At 32.3% G+C, this 19,079-nt stretch overlaps 2 protein-coding genes across 2 annotated transcripts; one reads left to right on the top strand and one right to left on the bottom strand.

The window, feature by feature from the left end:
* Positions 1–4,785: 4,785 nt before the first annotated feature.
* LOC114736081 (coiled-coil-helix-coiled-coil-helix domain-containing protein 10, mitochondrial-like) lies at positions 4,786–7,265 on the top strand. The gene is made up of 5 exons (XM_028923860.1): positions 4,786–4,838; positions 5,643–5,702; positions 5,972–6,055; positions 6,153–6,328; positions 6,859–7,265. Exons 1-5 carry the CDS (start codon positions 4,817–4,819, stop codon positions 6,955–6,957), a joined length of 441 nt encoding a protein of 146 aa, XP_028779693.1. The 5' UTR covers positions 4,786–4,816; the 3' UTR covers positions 6,958–7,265.
* A 3,309-nt stretch (positions 7,266–10,574) lies between these two features.
* LOC114736086 (gamma-glutamyl peptidase 5) lies at positions 10,575–17,712 on the bottom strand. Its single transcript, XM_028923863.1, has 4 exons — positions 17,367–17,712; positions 12,165–12,320; positions 11,477–11,644; positions 10,575–10,876 (listed from the first exon to the last, which is right to left on the bottom strand). Exons 1-4 carry the CDS (start codon positions 17,673–17,675, stop codon positions 10,775–10,777), a joined length of 735 nt encoding a protein of 244 aa, XP_028779696.1. The 5' UTR covers positions 17,676–17,712; the 3' UTR covers positions 10,575–10,774.
* Between the last annotated feature and the right edge of the window lie 1,367 nt (positions 17,713–19,079).

Below are 19,079 nucleotides of genomic sequence, written 5' to 3' on the forward strand. Positions count from 1 at the left end.
CACTTTTAGAATTTTCTGAAAAATTTATTATTAATTGTTATACCGAACTTGTTAATAACACTAAAAAACTTATTAATCTCGTTAAAAGACTTGAAAAATTCCCTATTTATGATACCATGACTAATCTTTTTAAGTGCAAAAAGCTCTCAAATCACATGGTTATTGTTGTTATGAGAGTTGTTAATATAGTTACATGACTTGTTAATCGCATTAGTGAAATTATAAAAATACTACTTTTTGAATTTCTTGAAAAACCTGTTATTAATTGTTATATTTAACTTATTAATAACTTTAAAGAACTTGTTAATCACATTACTCGACTTAAAACAAATCCTCAAAAAAATGTTGCTGGCCTTCAGAACTTCGACGACCGGTTATTGGCCAGTTAGCAATCACTTAAACTTCGGCAACCGCCACTGTTATCAGGGCTTCGATGATCGCCTGGCTAGTGAGGGTGCTTGATATTTTTCTTTTAAATAAAGGACAATTAGGTCTTTTCAGCAAATTTCAAAATCTCAATTAATAATGTGTGCCCAAAAAAAATTTTCATGATTTAGGTGATTAAATAAGGATTTCAATATTCAAGTGTCATTATAACACCTGACTTTCTATATGTTAATAGGGTCATTTTAATGTCTGTGAATTACTAAACGCTAGGTTTCTGACGTGGAAAAATGGGATAAGTTTTTTTTATCGTTTCAAAACATAAATCATTTGAAAATAAAATTCCAATCTAGGAATTGAACCTGTAAATACATTGGAATTCATTAATTAAATAACTCGAACTTTCAGATTATCTGACAAGTGATTCATAGCAGATTTTGCCTCCAACTTATATTAATAACACCTACAAGGATTTCAAATTGTGAAATCTCATAATATTATGTTAAAATATAGTAACCATCTCGGTCAACGACATTTACCTATGCCCAGCAGTGCTCTCCTCTTTATAGAGGATACAAAATAATATTTACATAAAGCAAGTACTAGTTACTTGCCCACATAACATATATAAATATTAACTTATCAAAATATTTTATTATATATATACAAAATATAGTAGGTATCCCTGCCCTTTAACTAGACCAACCTTTTCTTATACAATTTTCTTTCTCATCGAGCTATTTGCCTTTGCTCCATGTCATGAAAATGAGGGTGAGATTCTAAAGAATATCCATAGTAGTAATTTCCATCAAACCAATGTGCAGAGTATATAAAACACGCAAAACAAGCCAATGTGAAATAAAACCTTACAAACTAATACAATTAAACATTTATACACAATGACATATAGACAAGTTAAATAAATAATGCATAAATAATTGGTAGATACTGCACTATGTCTATCAACTACATGTGACCATAGCTAAATAATTCATGCAAAGAATTAAGGTTGCATGTTCTCATGCTTTAAAATAGCAATATGGTACAAACAGACATACAATAATCATATACAAGTGTAAGATAGGAAAAAACTACTACTTGGGTCTCCCTGCTCCCAAATCAAACCTGATTTCCTTCTTTTATGCTGTGTCCTTGGTGGGTTTATGCAAATGTTCAAACCTATCACATATGTAAGGGTAGGTTACCATTTGATCCAACTACAGTCCATGAAATTGAACAACTTTCTTTAATTCCCAATTTCTTTATTCTCTAGCCTTACTTAATGATTGATCATCTCTAGTAAAAAATATTAATTTAACTATTACATTTAAGGATAATTGTTGTGTCCCATTCATTATGCCGATTTCACTTTTATGAAGTGATTGGTCGTCATGGAAAATAAAAGTAAATATATATATTTATATATCAATGTCCACAAATCACTTTACAATACTTAACCACTCGCACTCAATACATGCATACATGTATATGTTTACAAGCCCAATTACTTGATTTTTAATCAAGTAAGTTTAATCTTAATGACCCTTGGACATTTATTCTCAAGCATTTGAATCCAAACTAATCAAACTCCAACTATTGATTAATAAGTTTTGCCATTACTAGCAAGCTTTGGCCGAGAGACATATGTGTATTTAACTCTAATTATTTAGACTTAGTTCAATGAAATTTAATTTTACCTTTTGATTTAAATTAATCAATTCAACTATTACTTGACAAGCTTGCCCGATTCACACATGTATGTTCAACTTGAATTAATCATTCTTCAATTATCCTCAACATTCTGGGCAACTCGATCTTTTGGTTCTAGAATTATTCTCAGATTTGAGAATTGTGGTCAAATAATCATTCTAGTATCCTCAAGTTAGATAGCACCATAGAAGGACCTTTAGTCACTCACCATTAACCTCAAGCTTATTCTCCAGAAAAAGAGATTAAAACAATGTCTTAACAGTGCATATTCCAACAGTTTTAAATACTTGCTTAAGATTCCAAGTTTTGACGAATGAGTTCCTCATCAAGAATCAATTAATCTTCATTTAAAAGCCTCTATCTGAGTCTACGTAAATTTTCAGCAATATTACAACCAGTTGACACTTTCCTAAATATTTGATATTGCTTTGAGCTATCACATACTTAATCTGGAAATATTTTCCTGATTTATAATTATGTGTTCCCAAATTTAAATTTAGCATCCTTAATATTCCTTCCTTATGCCAATTCTACATTATTACTAGTCATACACTTCTAGATGTCCTTGTACCCTCAAATTTGGACGGCTCTCGATAAGCTTCTCTTCTTCTTCTTCTTCTTTTCTTTTCTTTTCTTTTTTTTTTTTTAAATTTCCTAGCTTCGATAATAACACACAGATTATCAGTTTAGTATCTCCAAGTATGACTTAATCATTTATCCTAGATATTCAGCATTTGAGAACACAAAACAATAGACTCCAATCAGATTTTTGGTTCCCACCAAATTCAACAATTTCTTGTCTTATTAAAATCCCAGATTTTGGCATCACTTTTCCATTTTCAGACCCAAAAAATTCTGTCCATCTTAATATATAATAAGGCACTGAAACTGAAAACATAATCAGCCCGCACGCCAACAAATATACATCCACTTGGTTCAACCGTTTTTTTTTCTCCTTGAATTCAACGGACTACCTCCCCTATGCAATAATCCTAGATTCAATAGTACACACTCATGACATGTATATATTTATATACAATACTTCATTCTTCTCTTTCTAATTCCATAAAACCCAAAGCCATTATCAAGAACAAAATGGAACACAGATCAACAACAAACTCATTATTTGAATACTTCATAAACCAAGTCATCTTCCTTTGACAGATAGATTTTAATCACCTCCGTTTCGAAGGCCCCAAACCAGAGAAAATCAAGCAAAACAAACACCCAACTAACCAAACACTTCCCCAAGTGTGTGTGTCTATATATATCAATTTAAATCCCCAGCACTGCACACCCAAACTTTCTCTTCATTTTCTCATTAAACCAGAGCCATTTCCCTAAGCCATTAACCCCTGTTTCGGACACTAAGAACCAGAGAAGAAGAGCAACATCCAACAACAAAATCAACATGCAACTCCACATTTCATCTACACAAACTTTAATCTACCCTCTTCTAGGATTATTTCACTTGTTCCATGACTTTCTCTCACTAGAGCCAAATTTATTATCATCATCAATTCCTCGTACGGCCACCAATCGAAGAAAATGAAGGTGGAAGAAGGTGCGAGGGAGTCACCTCAGTCAGAATCAAGTGTTGCATGTAAGAGATCCTCCTCCGATAAGCTTCCTCCGGTCACCCTCTTCCTCTTGGTCTCTCATGTTTTCTCTCGATTCTCTCTCTGTTTTTCAGAGTTTCAGATGGGAAAATGAAGAGGAAGAAGGCGTGATGGCAGGATATTAAGGTATGCATGTGGTCGCTACTGCATACCGTTCATGACCCCACACTTAATGGTTCCTATATGCAGGTCATAGGTGTTCCTTATTTCCAGTATTATGCTCTTATTTATTACTCAGTGCCAAGGATAACTTGAAGATGTTAACTTTTGTCCTCTCTTTTCCTAGCGGTGTTCTATTTTGATACTTCTACTTTGTACTTAGATTGATTTGCAATAATATTCCCCCTTTCATTCGAAAAAAAATTAAGGTATGCGTGTCGAAAGTACCAATTTGCCCTTCTATGTTTTACTTGTTTTCACTTTCATCCTTTCTCAAATTTTCTGAAATCCAGGAATAAATCCAGAAATTTTTCTATAATTTTTCGTGTGGATTTTTCTTCTCCATTAACTTCTTTGACCTATAAAATAATTTTTATAAAAATTTTGAGTCAAAAATCAACTCCTAACTATTTTTCCTAAATTTTTCAATAAAATAGACCTTAATTTTAGAAATTAATCCTTAGCTCATTTTAAAGATTTTATGTCTCAAATAACTTCTTTACCTCGTACAATAATTATCCTAAAATGTGTAGCTTAAATATAAACCTCTAAGTATTTTTTTCTTAAATTTTCTAGGAAAATAGGCCATTTTTCTCCAAAAATTAACTTTAAAATTATTTCTAAGTTTTTATTTTTCTTATCATAAACTGAAAATTGACCACGTCATTGACTAATATCAACCAATCATATACTTACACGTTAACACGGTCTGAATTGTTTTTTTTTTTTTGGGCCAGAAACACGGTCTGAATTGTTCTGGAACACGTTTTTGGGCCCTAAAATCTCGACTCCGCAACTCATAATTTTATTGTGGGGCTGGCTATAAATTTTCCGTTCCAAGCGTTTGTTGGTGTGTATTTCTGCAGCAGCATATTCCGTGGTTCCTTCTCAGATTTCTGTCTGTCAATCTGCTCTTCCGCCGCCTCAACCGCATATCTCTAACCATGCCTCGCCGCAGCTCCAGTGGTAACTGGCTGTCCTCTAATCGATTTATGTTTCGTGTTCATCTTCTGGACATTCGTCTATTGGGAATCTATAGGATTAGCTCTTCGATGATATCTAGGGATTTTTCAATTTTCCTGTTTCGTTATCGAAGAAATTTGAGATTTTTAGGGTTCGACGTTTTTCACTTGAAAGGTTTTGTTGTTGATGAACTCTAGACGTTTATGCTTTTGCTGAAGCGTTAGTTCCGTCTTTTCCGAAAAATGGGAAATCGTTTACTGTTTCCAGGGAGGTATTTTTCTTTAACCCATTAATTTTAATACAGTGATGCATATGCTCTCTCATTTCTGGTGATGCGTGTTGCGTAAGTCGATGATTATTTAAGCAAGATTTTTATGGGGTGCTGGCAAAAGCTTAGGTTGCCCCTTTATTGAGAATACTTTGACCCTAATCGGATTTTTATCCTGACTTTGTCTTTTGTGTTTATTATGGTTTCAACTCTGCGGTCTGTGATGTTGCAAACGGCAGTGTTTTCTTGGAACATTTCTTTTAGTGTCATTTGTGGTTATTATGGTTTCAACTCTGCTTTCTGTGATGTTGCAAGAGGCTATGTTTTCGTAGAACATTTCGTTTGAGGAAACATTTGAAATGTAAGCTAGGTCCTCTGTCATCCAAGCGTTTGCTGCTATTATATTATGATTATTTATTTATTTTGCCTTGGTTACAAGCTTCTGAATGACTGAACTAACTAATCAATAATTTGTGTATATTGCGCGGAGAGGTCATAGTTTAGCTGTGTGATCCTTTGTGATATGATTATCGTTGCAGGAAGATCTTCTCGCTCAGCACCTCGTCCAGCAGCGGCTCGTAATCTCCCACCTCAGCCAGGTAAATAAGAATATGATGCAATAAATGGTTAAAATGTCAAATTTTTTTCGGTTTTAGTTCACAAAGTTAAGCTGTGCACCATGCTTCTAATGTACGTTCCGAAAAGATTAACTGTTTTGACAACAAAGTTAAGCTGTTCTTAAATCTAAATAATGATGAAGGTCTAATGAGCCTTCTAAAGAGTTTCGTTGTGACATGGTATTAATATTACTCAGCCAGAAACTTATGTGGTTTAATTTTTGTCTAACCTTGGTTATGTCTTACTGCAGCTCACCATGCTCCTCCCCCAGCTCCCGCTCAGAGTGGCAGTGGTGGCTCTCTGCTTGGTGGCATTGGTTCAACCATTGCTCAGGGTACGTTAGTGAATATGATTATTTCATTTTAACGTATGGGATGAGACCTGTGAAAACGTATTTCTTTGTGCTTAATGGATGGGAAAAATTGTTGTAGGCATGGCTTTTGGAACTGGCAGTGCAGTAGCGCACAGGGCTGTGGATGCCGTGATGGGTCCCCGAACTATTCAACATGAAACAGTTGTCTGTGAGGGTGCCGCTGCAGCCCCTGCACCAACAGCAAATAGTCTTGGTAGCGATGCCTGTGGTGTTCACACAAAGGCCTTCCAAGATGTATGCATTTCTTTCCTGTTCTGGCTATCTGAGTTATGACCTATAAATCAAACCTTAACTTGCGCAAGTGAATAACTCTTTACAGGATGGATTTCTCTCAAATTCACCCATTCTTTTAATGTTTCGAATGCTATATGCTTTGATATGTCCATTAGTATTGAAATATCTTAAGCAACAGAAAATAATAACTATCTGATTAACATTCTACGAGACATGCGAGATCTTTGTGAAAGGTTCTTAGTCTTTAACAGTTCCTTATGTCAGATGCGTTTCAAATGTTTGTTGCATGATTGTGCTTTCCATGCTTTGCATGAATTTCATGTGACCGCACCAGTATGGCGTCACCAAGTATATCATATATCTTTCACGTTTCAGTTTGTTTTACTGAATAACTGGACTAGTGTGATTATTTCATTGGCTTCACAATCTATTTTTAAGCCAAACATGTTTGAATCTTATTGTTCCTGCTGTTGATTAATTATTTCATCTACATTTGCTGACATTAGAGATGTGTGATTATTTTCTTGCAGTGCCTGAACAGCTACGGTAATGACATTAGCAAGTGCCAATTCTACATGGACATGCTAGCAGAGTGCAGGAAGAACTCTGGAGCCTCATTGAGTGCTTGAGTTATTTTCCCTCTGCTCTTACCCTTCTGCAATGAGTCATCTCCGCCATGAGTCAGCATCAGTGTCACTGTCCTAGACTGTCTCTGATGGTTAAGACTATTCCATATGTGGTTGTCGGCTTCACTTAAATAAAGCCTTTTAAGGAGGAAGATGGAAAGAATACTTTTTGCATGAACCATCAGTATTCATTCATTGCTATTATGATCTTTGGATATCGTAATTGGTCTATTTGGTCTGCTTTATATGTGGATCTGTTTGATGGTTGTCATGTTGAACTTGAGCGAAACAAGTTTCTCTGTTTAACGATAAACTGACATTGAAACAATTCTGATTTCCCTATCTATACAGTGCTGAAAAGGATTGACGATAGATGGAGCTGTCATGGGCTCTTTCGTTTGAATAGTGTTTTCTGAGCTCATTTTGCTTGTCCCTCTAATTTTGCCAACTAAATAAGCTTCATTCGCATAACAGGATGGTTTAGCCAATATCACACTGATACCCTTGGAGCTCAATTCCTTTCTAATATTCCAGTTTAGTCCAACTAGGACAGTTTTACCTTTGAAGAGATTCAAACAGCCGTTGTTTGAGGGTAAAAACATGTCATCCTTTTTATGAAGGGAGTGTGATGCTCACGCAGCTTCCTGAGGAAATGTTTTGATTATGTTGTCAGCTTTATGTTTGGAAAGAATACTACTAAATTTTTTTTTTTAACTACTTTTGGATGCTTTATCTGGTCTCTATTTTTCTCCCACTTTTTCCTCCATAGACATTCAAGCTTCACTTGCACGTTGCACAGGTCTTGGGAAGTGTATCAGGATGAGCTAGCTTACGTTCTGTTTCCTTCTGGTGCAGCCACTGTAGCCCAAGTAAGCCGCCATCTCCATTCTTAATTGCCATACATGCAGGGCCAATATCTCCAGGGAATTTTGTGCCTTTCCCCCTAATTAGGTGTAAACATGAGAACTTGGTAATACGCTGAGAGAGCACGGAATGTTTCTAACCACCATCCTTAACAATGGCCTAAATATTGCCCTTCATATTCTGCATGTCTGCTACTTGCCGTTCACCCACAAACACACTTGTACATCTTCTGCGAGATTTTTTTAACATTAGGAGAGAGGCAGGTCTCATCAAAGTTTATTCATCAGCATCGTCTTCATAATTTCACACTTCCTCCTGTTAGCTCTTAACAAAAACATGGGCATTTTCTATGCATTCGCCTCTGCATTGCTGTAGCCACTAACGGCTTGATGGTCACCAGTGTGATTGGGTCCACAATCTCTTATTTATTAGAGTTTTTATGACATTAGATTACAATATCATTTTTTTTTTGGCTAGAGGATAGTTATCCTTTTATTGGAGACAATTCTATTCGAGGCACTGTCGGGTACTAAATGTAGACATCTCTCCCAGTAAGAATTTGAATCTTGGTTCGTTACATTGTAAGAGACTAGTTCTTTCTGTTAGACCCAACCCCCGTTAGTATTACAATGTCATTTTAGTTACAACATAAATGTTCTTTAATATGTTGGCACATACCTTTGAGTAAGCTTTTAGGCCTCACCATTTCAGGGGAATCAATCTTCAAAACAAGAACTATCGGACCTGACCTGCAACAGACAACACTTGTTGCAGCATCCATAAAGTCTCTCACTAATGTCATAGCCACTGCTACCCAACTTCAGGCATCCACTTCAATTTTCTCATAAACTTGTCTACATCTTGCTTTCCATATCCCCCAGCCAATACTGCTTTCTATTAATAAAGAAGATATATAAAATTAAGAAAATGAGAAAAATGTTCAAGTAATTGCACATCCGAGAAAAGACAAATGCCCAAAATAGATTAAAGAAATCAAATGACAACATCAAGAAAGGTTAATAACATTCAATTTGTTTGGTAGAAGTAGGATTAAAGGCCAACCTATTAATCTAACATTACTTGTTTCGTTTTTACCCGTGAAAAATATTCAGTAATTTTTAAAACCTAAATATAATGCATACAAATCATATAACCTTTAAACCTATATAAATATTATATATATATATATATATATTACATTAGTAGGAGAACTTGAAGTTCCAAGTAAAGAACATAATTATTAAGAAGTCTTTCAACAATAAAAAAGCCAGTAATAACAATTTCTTAGATAGTAAATAATAACTGCTCACTTGTCTTGTTGGTGTTTTTTTTTAGAACCTCATCGTAATTCTCCCTGCATAACTTTACATTATTTTATCATGACGTTTAAGTTCAATTTAACTCCAAAAGTTTTCGTGTAGAAAATATAAGTATTGGAAGATTTTTTGGATTAATATTATTTTGAAAGTATTAAGAAAAGAGTAAAGTCACCTTAACCGTTAAAAAAGTTAAAATTGATTGGTTAAAAATTAATTTTTAATATCCAGAAGCGATATTACTCATCTTTTATTATTTTTGAAGTAATATTGATCCAAAAAAATTTTGAACACTCGCAACTACTACATAAAAAAATTTGATGGCAAAATTACACCTTAACATTTTATCATAAGCAACATTCAACAAAGACAACATGTTCATGTTCATCCATACCACATGTGGATATTATAAATCAAATTTTCACAAATATGATAACAATCATAATCATGTCATTTGAATCTATCATTCATCAATCATTCAAAAATAGTAATATTTAAATCAAATATGGAATTAGAAATGAGATTAATCCTTGATTTTTTTCTTATCATCTTCATCATTTGCATTCTGCAACAAAAAATAAAATGAATACATTATTGAATATAATTATAGACATAAATCTTTTATCATGCATAATACAAAGTGAAACGTAATCACAAGAGCAAGTCTTTGAATTGTATAGATATGAGAAATCATCTTCGGATGTTATCCCTGATTTTAAAATGCTTGAATCAAACCAAATATTACTTGATTTAAAAAATATCAAGTATATGAAGTTCTTTAGGTACCAAACTTTGAATTACAAATCAAAAGGCAAGGAAAACTTGCCTTCCTCCTACATCTTATTGGAAATTAAGCAATGACAAGAATTATGCCCTGGTTGAAGCCTTTTGTTCCCCAACTATATAATTATAAAAATAAAAATATTATTTTCTTTTTTTATAATATAAATATGAATTTAAATTAATATATATTATATTTTAGTAAAAAGAATTAATTTTAACAACTTTTTTATTTCAGACATTGATATATTTTTAAAATAAGAAAGTATCCATGTAATTTTAACACAGTTTAACAAAATGATATATTTTATTTTAATATGGAAGGTGTGATTCCTTGACCTCAAGTCCTCAAGTAGCTAATTTATTTTATAAAAAAAATCATAGTAAACACTAAAATCAATATGACTTTTGTTTTCTTTATATTTATATAATTTGTTACCCTTTATTTCCTTTTTCCCTTGACTAATTTCTCTTGTTGGCCTCTATAGTACTCAGCCGGACAAAGAATTCACACAAGAAATTCTTTCTTTTTTTTTTTAAAGAAGGCGTGTTTCTCAGTGCTCCTTTAATGGAGATTTAAGCATCTACCTAATTGAAAATTTTTCTTTTCCTCGTAATTATTTTTGCATATTTCTAAAATTAGTGCATTCTATCGCCATCTGAAAAAAAAAATCAATAGACTAGGCATACTTTTCTCCTATCAGTGGAATTTAACTGATTAATGATGAGAAGGAAAATGGAGTCAACCCTTACACATAACCCTCTTCTTTCCCCATTGCTTTCTTATTCCTCCACTCTCTTTTCTTCCTAAACCAACTTCTTTCAATACAAAACCTCTCTCTCTCTCTCTCACTGCATTGTCATAATCTACCCTTGAGAAAGTTGATGCAGAGTCTTCTCCATGCCTCCTTATCCGGCTCCCTCAAAGCCAGATTCGCCGCCGCCTCAGCTGCATAAGCTTTCTGTGACTGTCACAAATCAAACACCGACAATGGGTGAGAGTTATTATTAGTGCACATAACACAAGTTTCTACCTGAAATACCAGAAGATTACAGATAGAGAGAAGAGAACGAAGAGATTCATAGGTACACGCACCCACACACACACAACAATAATAAGCCCTGTTCACTAAGTGAGCTCGGCTACATAGACACCATTTTGGCATGTTATAAACTACCCCATCTGTCCCGCTTAATTTTCTACCACTTCTCAAATGTTTTTTTTCTTGTTTCTTTTGTTTTTCTTTTTTGGTGATATGTTTTTTCTTGTCTTTTTTAATCATCAGATTCTATATAAAATGAAATGAATGACATTTTAATAACTTGCAAACAAAAAAAATAATACAGTTTTAAATTTTATTTTTTTCTTTGAGAAATCATTAAAAAAAATACAAAACTGCAATTTTTTTTTTTGCTTAAAAGATATCAAAATATCACTTTTTCCATTTTATATATAACCTAATGGTTAAAGGAAACCAAAAAAAAAATTTAGAAAGTGAAGACAAATTAAGGGATAGTTGAGAAGGAACACTGGACGCCCCAAATCCCACCATTTCACATACCATGATAAAATTGCGTTGGATGAGTCGATCGATGAGGTGAATAAGAATGTCTTTGGTGTACTCAGGGTGGCCTTGAATTCCCATGATGTGATCTCCGTACCTAAACATCTCAATTCCTGTTTTCTCTGACCACGCAATCACCTCGGCCTTTGCTGGCAGCTCTCTCACCTAACTTTTTAAATGCCATAAGCTAAATCATTAAGTAATTAAGCACGTAGGCTTTCTCACTGACAACTAAATATATATCTATATAATACTCCTCTGGTCCTATTTACAGGGTAAAGAGATAAGATATTTTTTAATCCTATTTACAGAGTACTGAGAAAATTTTTTTGTATAGATGTACAATTTTATCCTTCATTTATTATTGTGTTGGTTTTGTTTATATGAGGTATAATGTATATTAAATAGGAATAAAATTAGAAAGTTATTGAATTTTAAATGAGAATTAATAAAGTTTAAGGTTTTTCTTAGTTTTTGTGAAATGTGTTAGAAATGAATTATAAATAAGACGAGAGAAGTATATATATTCTGTGTGTGTTTCTTCATGGTTGATTAGCAAATAGGCATTTAAGTGGGATTATGAGGAGGTAGATAAGTGGATCAAAAGTGACGTACGAGAATATGTGTTTAATGATTTTAGATAATTCAACCTATTAGAGTCGTCGCTTTTAGGAAAGGGGCACACCTCGTCACGATGGCATTCTATTATGGAGAGCCTTGAAGGCAGCTTGAGAGAAGACAGGGCCAGTGATGAAGATGATGACAACGTCACCGTTCTGACACCGATGTCCCAACCTGTGGGAGATCGAGTCACCTTCCCTCCTAGTGCTCGGCCAAGTATCTGATCAAAACCCAACCCTAATTTTCATCAGAATCCTTTTTCAACAAAGTCATATTCGACTCTTTAATTAAAGAAAAAAGATCTGTATGCTATCCCTCTTCTGCATCATATACATACAAATGTATACACATTCTACATCAGTCCTTGATCTAAGATCCAGTTGATTATTTTAAAAAAATTAAGAAAATTACTAAATTACTTAATTATAGCATGTGTTACCTAATCTCTCTAAAATACTTATGCGGATCATTAGATTATATATTAATTTATGAGTAAGGCAAATTAGTTTCCGTAAAAAATAATAAATAAATAATTTAAAATAATTTAGTAAATTTTTTAATTTTTTCAAATGAATCAATTAGATGTTATATTAAGTACTGGAGTGAATAATACCAAAGTACTATATAAGCCACCTGAATATGTATGCGTGTGTGAATTATCAGTGATCTATGACTATCACAATTGGCAAACATTATCTCATAGGTCAGAAAAATGCATAATTTCATCCAACTCAGCAAATTCAACTTTACAAAACACAAAAAGGAAACATGGATTATAGGGAACCATATCACATGGCAAGGCTATATCATTATTGCTATTATTATGCGGTAGGGAATCTGTCATAGTGACCACAGTCCCCCACAACTAACGGGGAAGACACCTATCCAAAGTATGAACAATACAAAAAGCTTAACTAGTAAACAATCATCCTCATTTACGAAATAAAACCTAGCGGTTCTTGTGGCCATAAAAGAGATAACTACTGATAAATTATTAGCGGACATAAAATAAGTCCATCAAAATCTATCTATTTGTGTTTTAATTTCTTGGATTGAGTGAAGTCAATTCCCGTCCCCAGATTTGGTAAGAGATGTTAGGTTTGAAGTGTTTCTGCCATATATATTTCTCTAATGAAAGGTTTATTATATTACGTGCTTTGAGAAGTCTGCAACTTCACATGAAGTCGAAAACCATGGGAATAAACAAACAATAAGAAAAACCAAAGCAAAGAGATAAGCACATCGGAATGAAAAGTCATATAAAAGGTGTTACACACAGTGAGAAAAAAAATAAGTTGAAATGTTTGTGACTCATAAATAATGTAACTTTGTGTTAAAGTTTATAAATTATTTTTAAATATACAATTTATAATGAAACATACTCCATCTACTTCTAAATGAGTTTGTTTTGATCCTAAATACAAGACCTCAATTTTCTACATCTCTTAAATTTAAATTTTTTTCCCCTAAATTCTATTAATCGAATGGGCATATTAAGAGAATTTTTTTTTAATTAAGGGAGTAGTACCTAATGAAAATGATTAAAATGGTACTATATAGTTGAAGAAAACCAATATATATATATTTTTCATAAATAACTAATATAAGCAATTCTCTTAATTTCTTCTTGTATTTATATTTTTTTTTTTGCCAAACTTGTATTTATATTTAAGATCGAACAAATTTTACTTATATTTATAAGCCTGACTCATTCCCCATATCATATATACAACAGATGAGACACCTAGGACAACCATTTCTATGATGAAACTAATCTATTTCATTATTGGGGATGGTCGAGACAGATCAGATCCCACCTTATGCCACTCCACGGGACATGAATAGACATGCAAGGTATAATGTTCTTTTTCGATTTGGTGTCAACCAATGTGTGGCAGTGATACAATCACAAGATATGAACTTAATAATAATTTGTATGAGCAAGGACGGCCACATGCCACGTCATGAATGAAACCAACGGCTAAGATATAACCAATTCCTCACATGCCAAGTGGTTGTCATGTTTGACAACACATCACGTGATTGCACATACCGAATACACGCAATCCTTAGTTGTCTTCACTCGCAAACAACATAAGGTCACACAAAGTCATTGCATTTTCCACACTCCTTTTATGCATTGAGCCCCTCGCTCTATACACTCTTTTTAACTAAATCACAAGAATTAAGGTGTAAAGTTACTCTATTTCCTAAAAAGAAAGAATTCCATCTTAAAATTATTAAATCCTAAATCAATTTTGATAACACTTTAATATATTTTGATAATATTAAACTTGTAAATAACACATTTTTATAAAAATTTCTTATTTAAAATTTAGTAATCCTAAACGTTTTTTTTTTGGATTCTTCCTTCTATAAACACTTGAAAATAAATTAAATTGGAGTATGATTGATAATGCATCATAAATACTAAATTATGATGTGAAATGAACCTTATATTAAGAATAGATGAGACTTGAGAGTATCAAATAGTTGAGATTTAAGATATAAAAATATTTGGTTTAAATTATTTTAAGTAATTTTATGCTACGAAAAGTAAATATCTGAAATGGATTTTTTTCCCTCGCAAGGTGTAAAATGCTGGTTGTTTTAATGACTTCCAAACACCCACTAGTTGTTTTGGACATTTTGGTTGAGATTTTATTAATAGTAATATTATTATTTACATAATGTCATTCATTTTTACTTGTGATATCAAAGTTTTGTAATTGATTCAAAGTATATTCAAACTAAAAAATAAATTTTGAAAAATATGTAACATGCTCTTCTTCAACTTTTGAACCACTTGCAAATGTAAATAAATCAATACTAACTTTTGCATTCTAAGGGGGGAAAACCAGATTATTAGATTACTGTATCTATTTTTCTTTCGATTTTTTTTGCTAAAATATAGGTATCCTTCTATTAGAAGTAATTCTATTCGAGATATTATTGGACACTAAATGTGAGTACCTCTCCTAGCGGAGATTCAAATCTTAGTTCGTCACGTTATGAGACACTGATCCCTTCCGCTAAACCCAACCCCGTTGATATTTTTCTTTCGACTTCATTTCTTCATATCAATTCAAATTTTATCATCATTAGCATAGAAAACTCCTATCTGCTTCAATGACTCCAAACACTGTCAATTCAAAACATCAAAAGAAAATCAGAAACTCCGAGTGAGAGATAAGAAAAATCTTGTTAAAGAGTGTGAAACTTGAAAGATAAGTTTTTATAATATTCGCAAATGTTAAAACAAAACTTCTGTATTTTGCCTCACTATCAACGTCCCCTCCAAAACATTCTTGTTATTGTTGGGTCCCCTGATGGGGATAGCGACCACAAACATTCCATTATGATTAAAAACTCCGTAAAAAAGTCATTTTGAGAGAGATATTCTAATTAAATTTGCTCAAATTTGATTAGATAATAATTTACCCTTACGTACACTATATTAGATGGATATTTGTATAAAAAAAGGTAATAAAAATAACTATAATTTATATAGTTTATTCATTCTCAATATCATTTTCTTTCTCAGATCTATCAGAAAAAATTGCAATCAACGCTTCAAAGTTAACTGTCCTTCGGAGTAATTTATATAACTAAATATTAATATATATATATAACTAAATATTAATATATGTAAAAATACTTAAATTATTATTTTACTATTTTTTTAAAAAAAATTGTTCATGAATCTAATAATATCCATGTTGATTAAAATAAATAATAAACTTTATTTCCTCCATATACTTGTATATTTACCATAAATCCAACAGAAGGCATCGCATGTCTGAATCGCATGTGACATAAATTATTTGCTGAGAGGGAAGGGGGGGGAGAATAAAACAAAATTAACACCAGCAAAGAATCTCGAATGGATTCAGGTAGATTCTTTTTTTTTTTTGAAGAATTAATTATTTTAATTTTAAAAAACAATAAATATACTTTATGTCAAATATTACCATAACATGTCACAGTACACCATATCATCGAGACTCCATCAATCCAGTTTCAAATCAGAAACATATATCATCACCGTCTAATAGTATTGAGAAAAGAGTTACCAATTTATTTATTTTTTTTAAAAAAAGTCAAAGCCCTTTATCTCAACACCATTACCCAATTGGTTAATATTGTGATCTAATGGTTAATATTTCTCAATTAAAACTCAATTAAAAAACTTAATTGAGGGGATCCAAATCCTAATTGTATTGGGTTTGTTACACACTAGTTGAATGATAATGCGTGGGTTTGAATGAACCTCTAATTCGTTTATTAATACAAATAATGTTTTGAACTTTTAAGTTATGCACTAGCCCTTTAATCTTTGAAGTTATATGTATAAATCATGTTCGTAAATTCCAAATTATGAACCAAGAGCTTTTCCCCATTTATGTAGGAAAAACTTTGCATAAAAGTATAACCCCAAGTTGTTGTGTTCATTAGGGTAAGAATAGAAGCACCATGCACAAAGAATTTAAGTTAAACTACATTATTCAGAGTTTACAAATAGTTTCTTTTGCTAAACCTTATTTTGTATGATGATGCTAGGTATTATAACATGTTTACAGTTTACCGGCCAAAAAAAAGTATTATAACGTGTTTAAAATTAAATTAAAATTAACAAATTATTCAATGCACTTCTGAAAAGACAGGGTGATTTGTGCATTTCGTTTTATATTTCACCAAAACCATCAATATCAACGAATATAAAATATCAATTTGTTAAAAAAATGTTAATATAATTTTTTTGTTTTTCATTTTAATTTTGAATCCTCAAGTTTTAAATTAAAATGATTAAAACTTACATGATTTTTTAAAATTTTGTTAAATTATAGGGTTAATACAAATTTTAGTTTTTCAGATTTATTCTTATTTTGATTTTGGTGTCTCAAATTTCAAATAATAGGTTTTGGTCTCTCAAATTTTCTTTCATATAAAACATTGGCCCTATAATCCAAAAAAATCTTGGACCATTTTGTTCTTTGAGAGACCAAAACCTATGATTTAAAACTTGAAGTATCAGAATCAAAATAAGGATAAATTTAAAGAATTAAAATTTGTATTAACCCTAAATTATGCTAATAAATAAACGGATCATAAAATTCAAAAACAAAAGTGAACATTCAACATATATATAAATTAACTAAACAAGCAGGAAAAAGGAATTAAAAAAGAAAAACGTGTAAAATTTAACAAAACAAAAACATACTGGCTTCACCAAAAAATCAATTATTAAATAAATAAATAAACATACCTGGTGGCCAAAGCAAACGCCCAGAACTTTCTTCCTCAGAGAATCCAATTTCTTAAGGAATGTCAGTAGCTCTCTCACCCAGGCGTCGTTCCCATGTGCATCATTGGAACTTCCGGTGATCACAAATCCGTCGTACAGCTCCACCTCCTCATCCGGCGGATATTCCCCACGCGCCACCCTGTACACGTCCCACCTCTCCCCCTCCTCCGCCAGCATTCTCACAAATACTCCATAATACCCGCCGTACCTCTTCCTCACATACTCTGATTCCTCCGCGCACATCAACACCGCATATCGGCGATCCTCCATCGGCAATCGATTCCTTTCCGATCTCTCTCTTCCACTCCGAAGATCGCAGAGTTGACAACTCAATCGTCCTCATCCTCCTCTTTCTTCGTCGGCTTCTGAGTGATTCTCCTCCTCTCTCTGAGATTTTAGAGAGAGAAAGTGGAGGACGAGCGAGGGATTTTGGAAGAGGGAATGGACCTCTAGAATTTTAGAGCTTTTAAAGGATTTGAGTTACCAAAAGTGACGGGTCTTTTGTTTTTATTACGAAAAAGCCCTTTTGTGTTAGCTGGTCCAGTTCACCAAAAGTCACCCTCCCATGATTTTTCTTTTAAAGCTATGACCAACTCACACTTCAAATTTAATTCTAATTAATAAGTGTCTTTGCCCCTAACAATAACAATTAGGTTAAATTGCCATACTTTTTTTAAAATTTTTCAGGTCAAATATTTTTTTTGTACTCCTAATTAATAGATATGGTATAGATAAAAAAAATACATGTTCCTTCTTTATTTTCAGAGATGTGATTCATGATTTTTAATAAGAGTAAATTTGAAAATTTCATTTTTTTTAACAAATTTAATGATATAATCACCTCTTATTAATTATGAAAATGATGAATTAGTTGCAAATATCTTATAATAAAAATCATATTAATAAAATACAAGAATATCTAGTTGGCTTAATTGAGTTTGGTGGAAATTACTTAGCAAATCAGCATCACAATGTAGGGATATATAGTGGGGCTATGAACATAACCGGAATTAGAGGCGGAATTAGAATCGTTTATGAACCTAGTCGGAAAAGTCATACAAGTAAATGGTAACTAATTCCATCGTGGTAAATTTAAGAGTAGTATTTTGGTCAAAAAGAAAAACAGAAAACTTTCGGTTTAAGTGGGCATTAACTAGGAGGAACAAATTGTTAGCATTTCAAACTTTTCGGTTTTAGTTAGCTTTTCAATCATTGTTTGTTATGTGTTGTTGCGTTTTGGTGCAATATCTTCATTAAGTCATATAAACGTATACCCACAAGATGTTCCGTAAAAATACAAGTTTGAATCTTAAAAACTATATTTTTTGAGCGAGTTTTAATCTTTACGCTACCGACCCAATAAAAATTAGTCTCAGATTCAAAATAACTTAAAGAAACTTTGAATTGTATGGGAAAAAAAAGTCATATAAACGTGTAACACAAGATACAATAGTTACACCAAATTTCTCATATCTATATGTTAGGAAACTTAATATAATAAATATAAAAAACTTGATATAAATATTTTTCCTAATACAAATTACTTTCACATTATTTTTCAGCCAACACTATAATTGGAACATGAATCTAACATGAGTAAAGTTTTATTGCACCCTTTTTGGGAAGGCTATTACTTAACCGTTTCAAATCCGAAAGAGATTAGTCTTAAGTCTA

The sequence above is a fragment of the Neltuma alba genome, unplaced genomic scaffold (assembly GCF_004799145.2).
Source record: "Neltuma alba isolate B1F8T4 unplaced genomic scaffold, ASM479914v2 tig00013300_pilon, whole genome shotgun sequence".
In the NCBI taxonomy this organism is placed as follows: Eukaryota; Viridiplantae; Streptophyta; class Magnoliopsida; order Fabales; family Fabaceae; genus Neltuma; species Neltuma alba.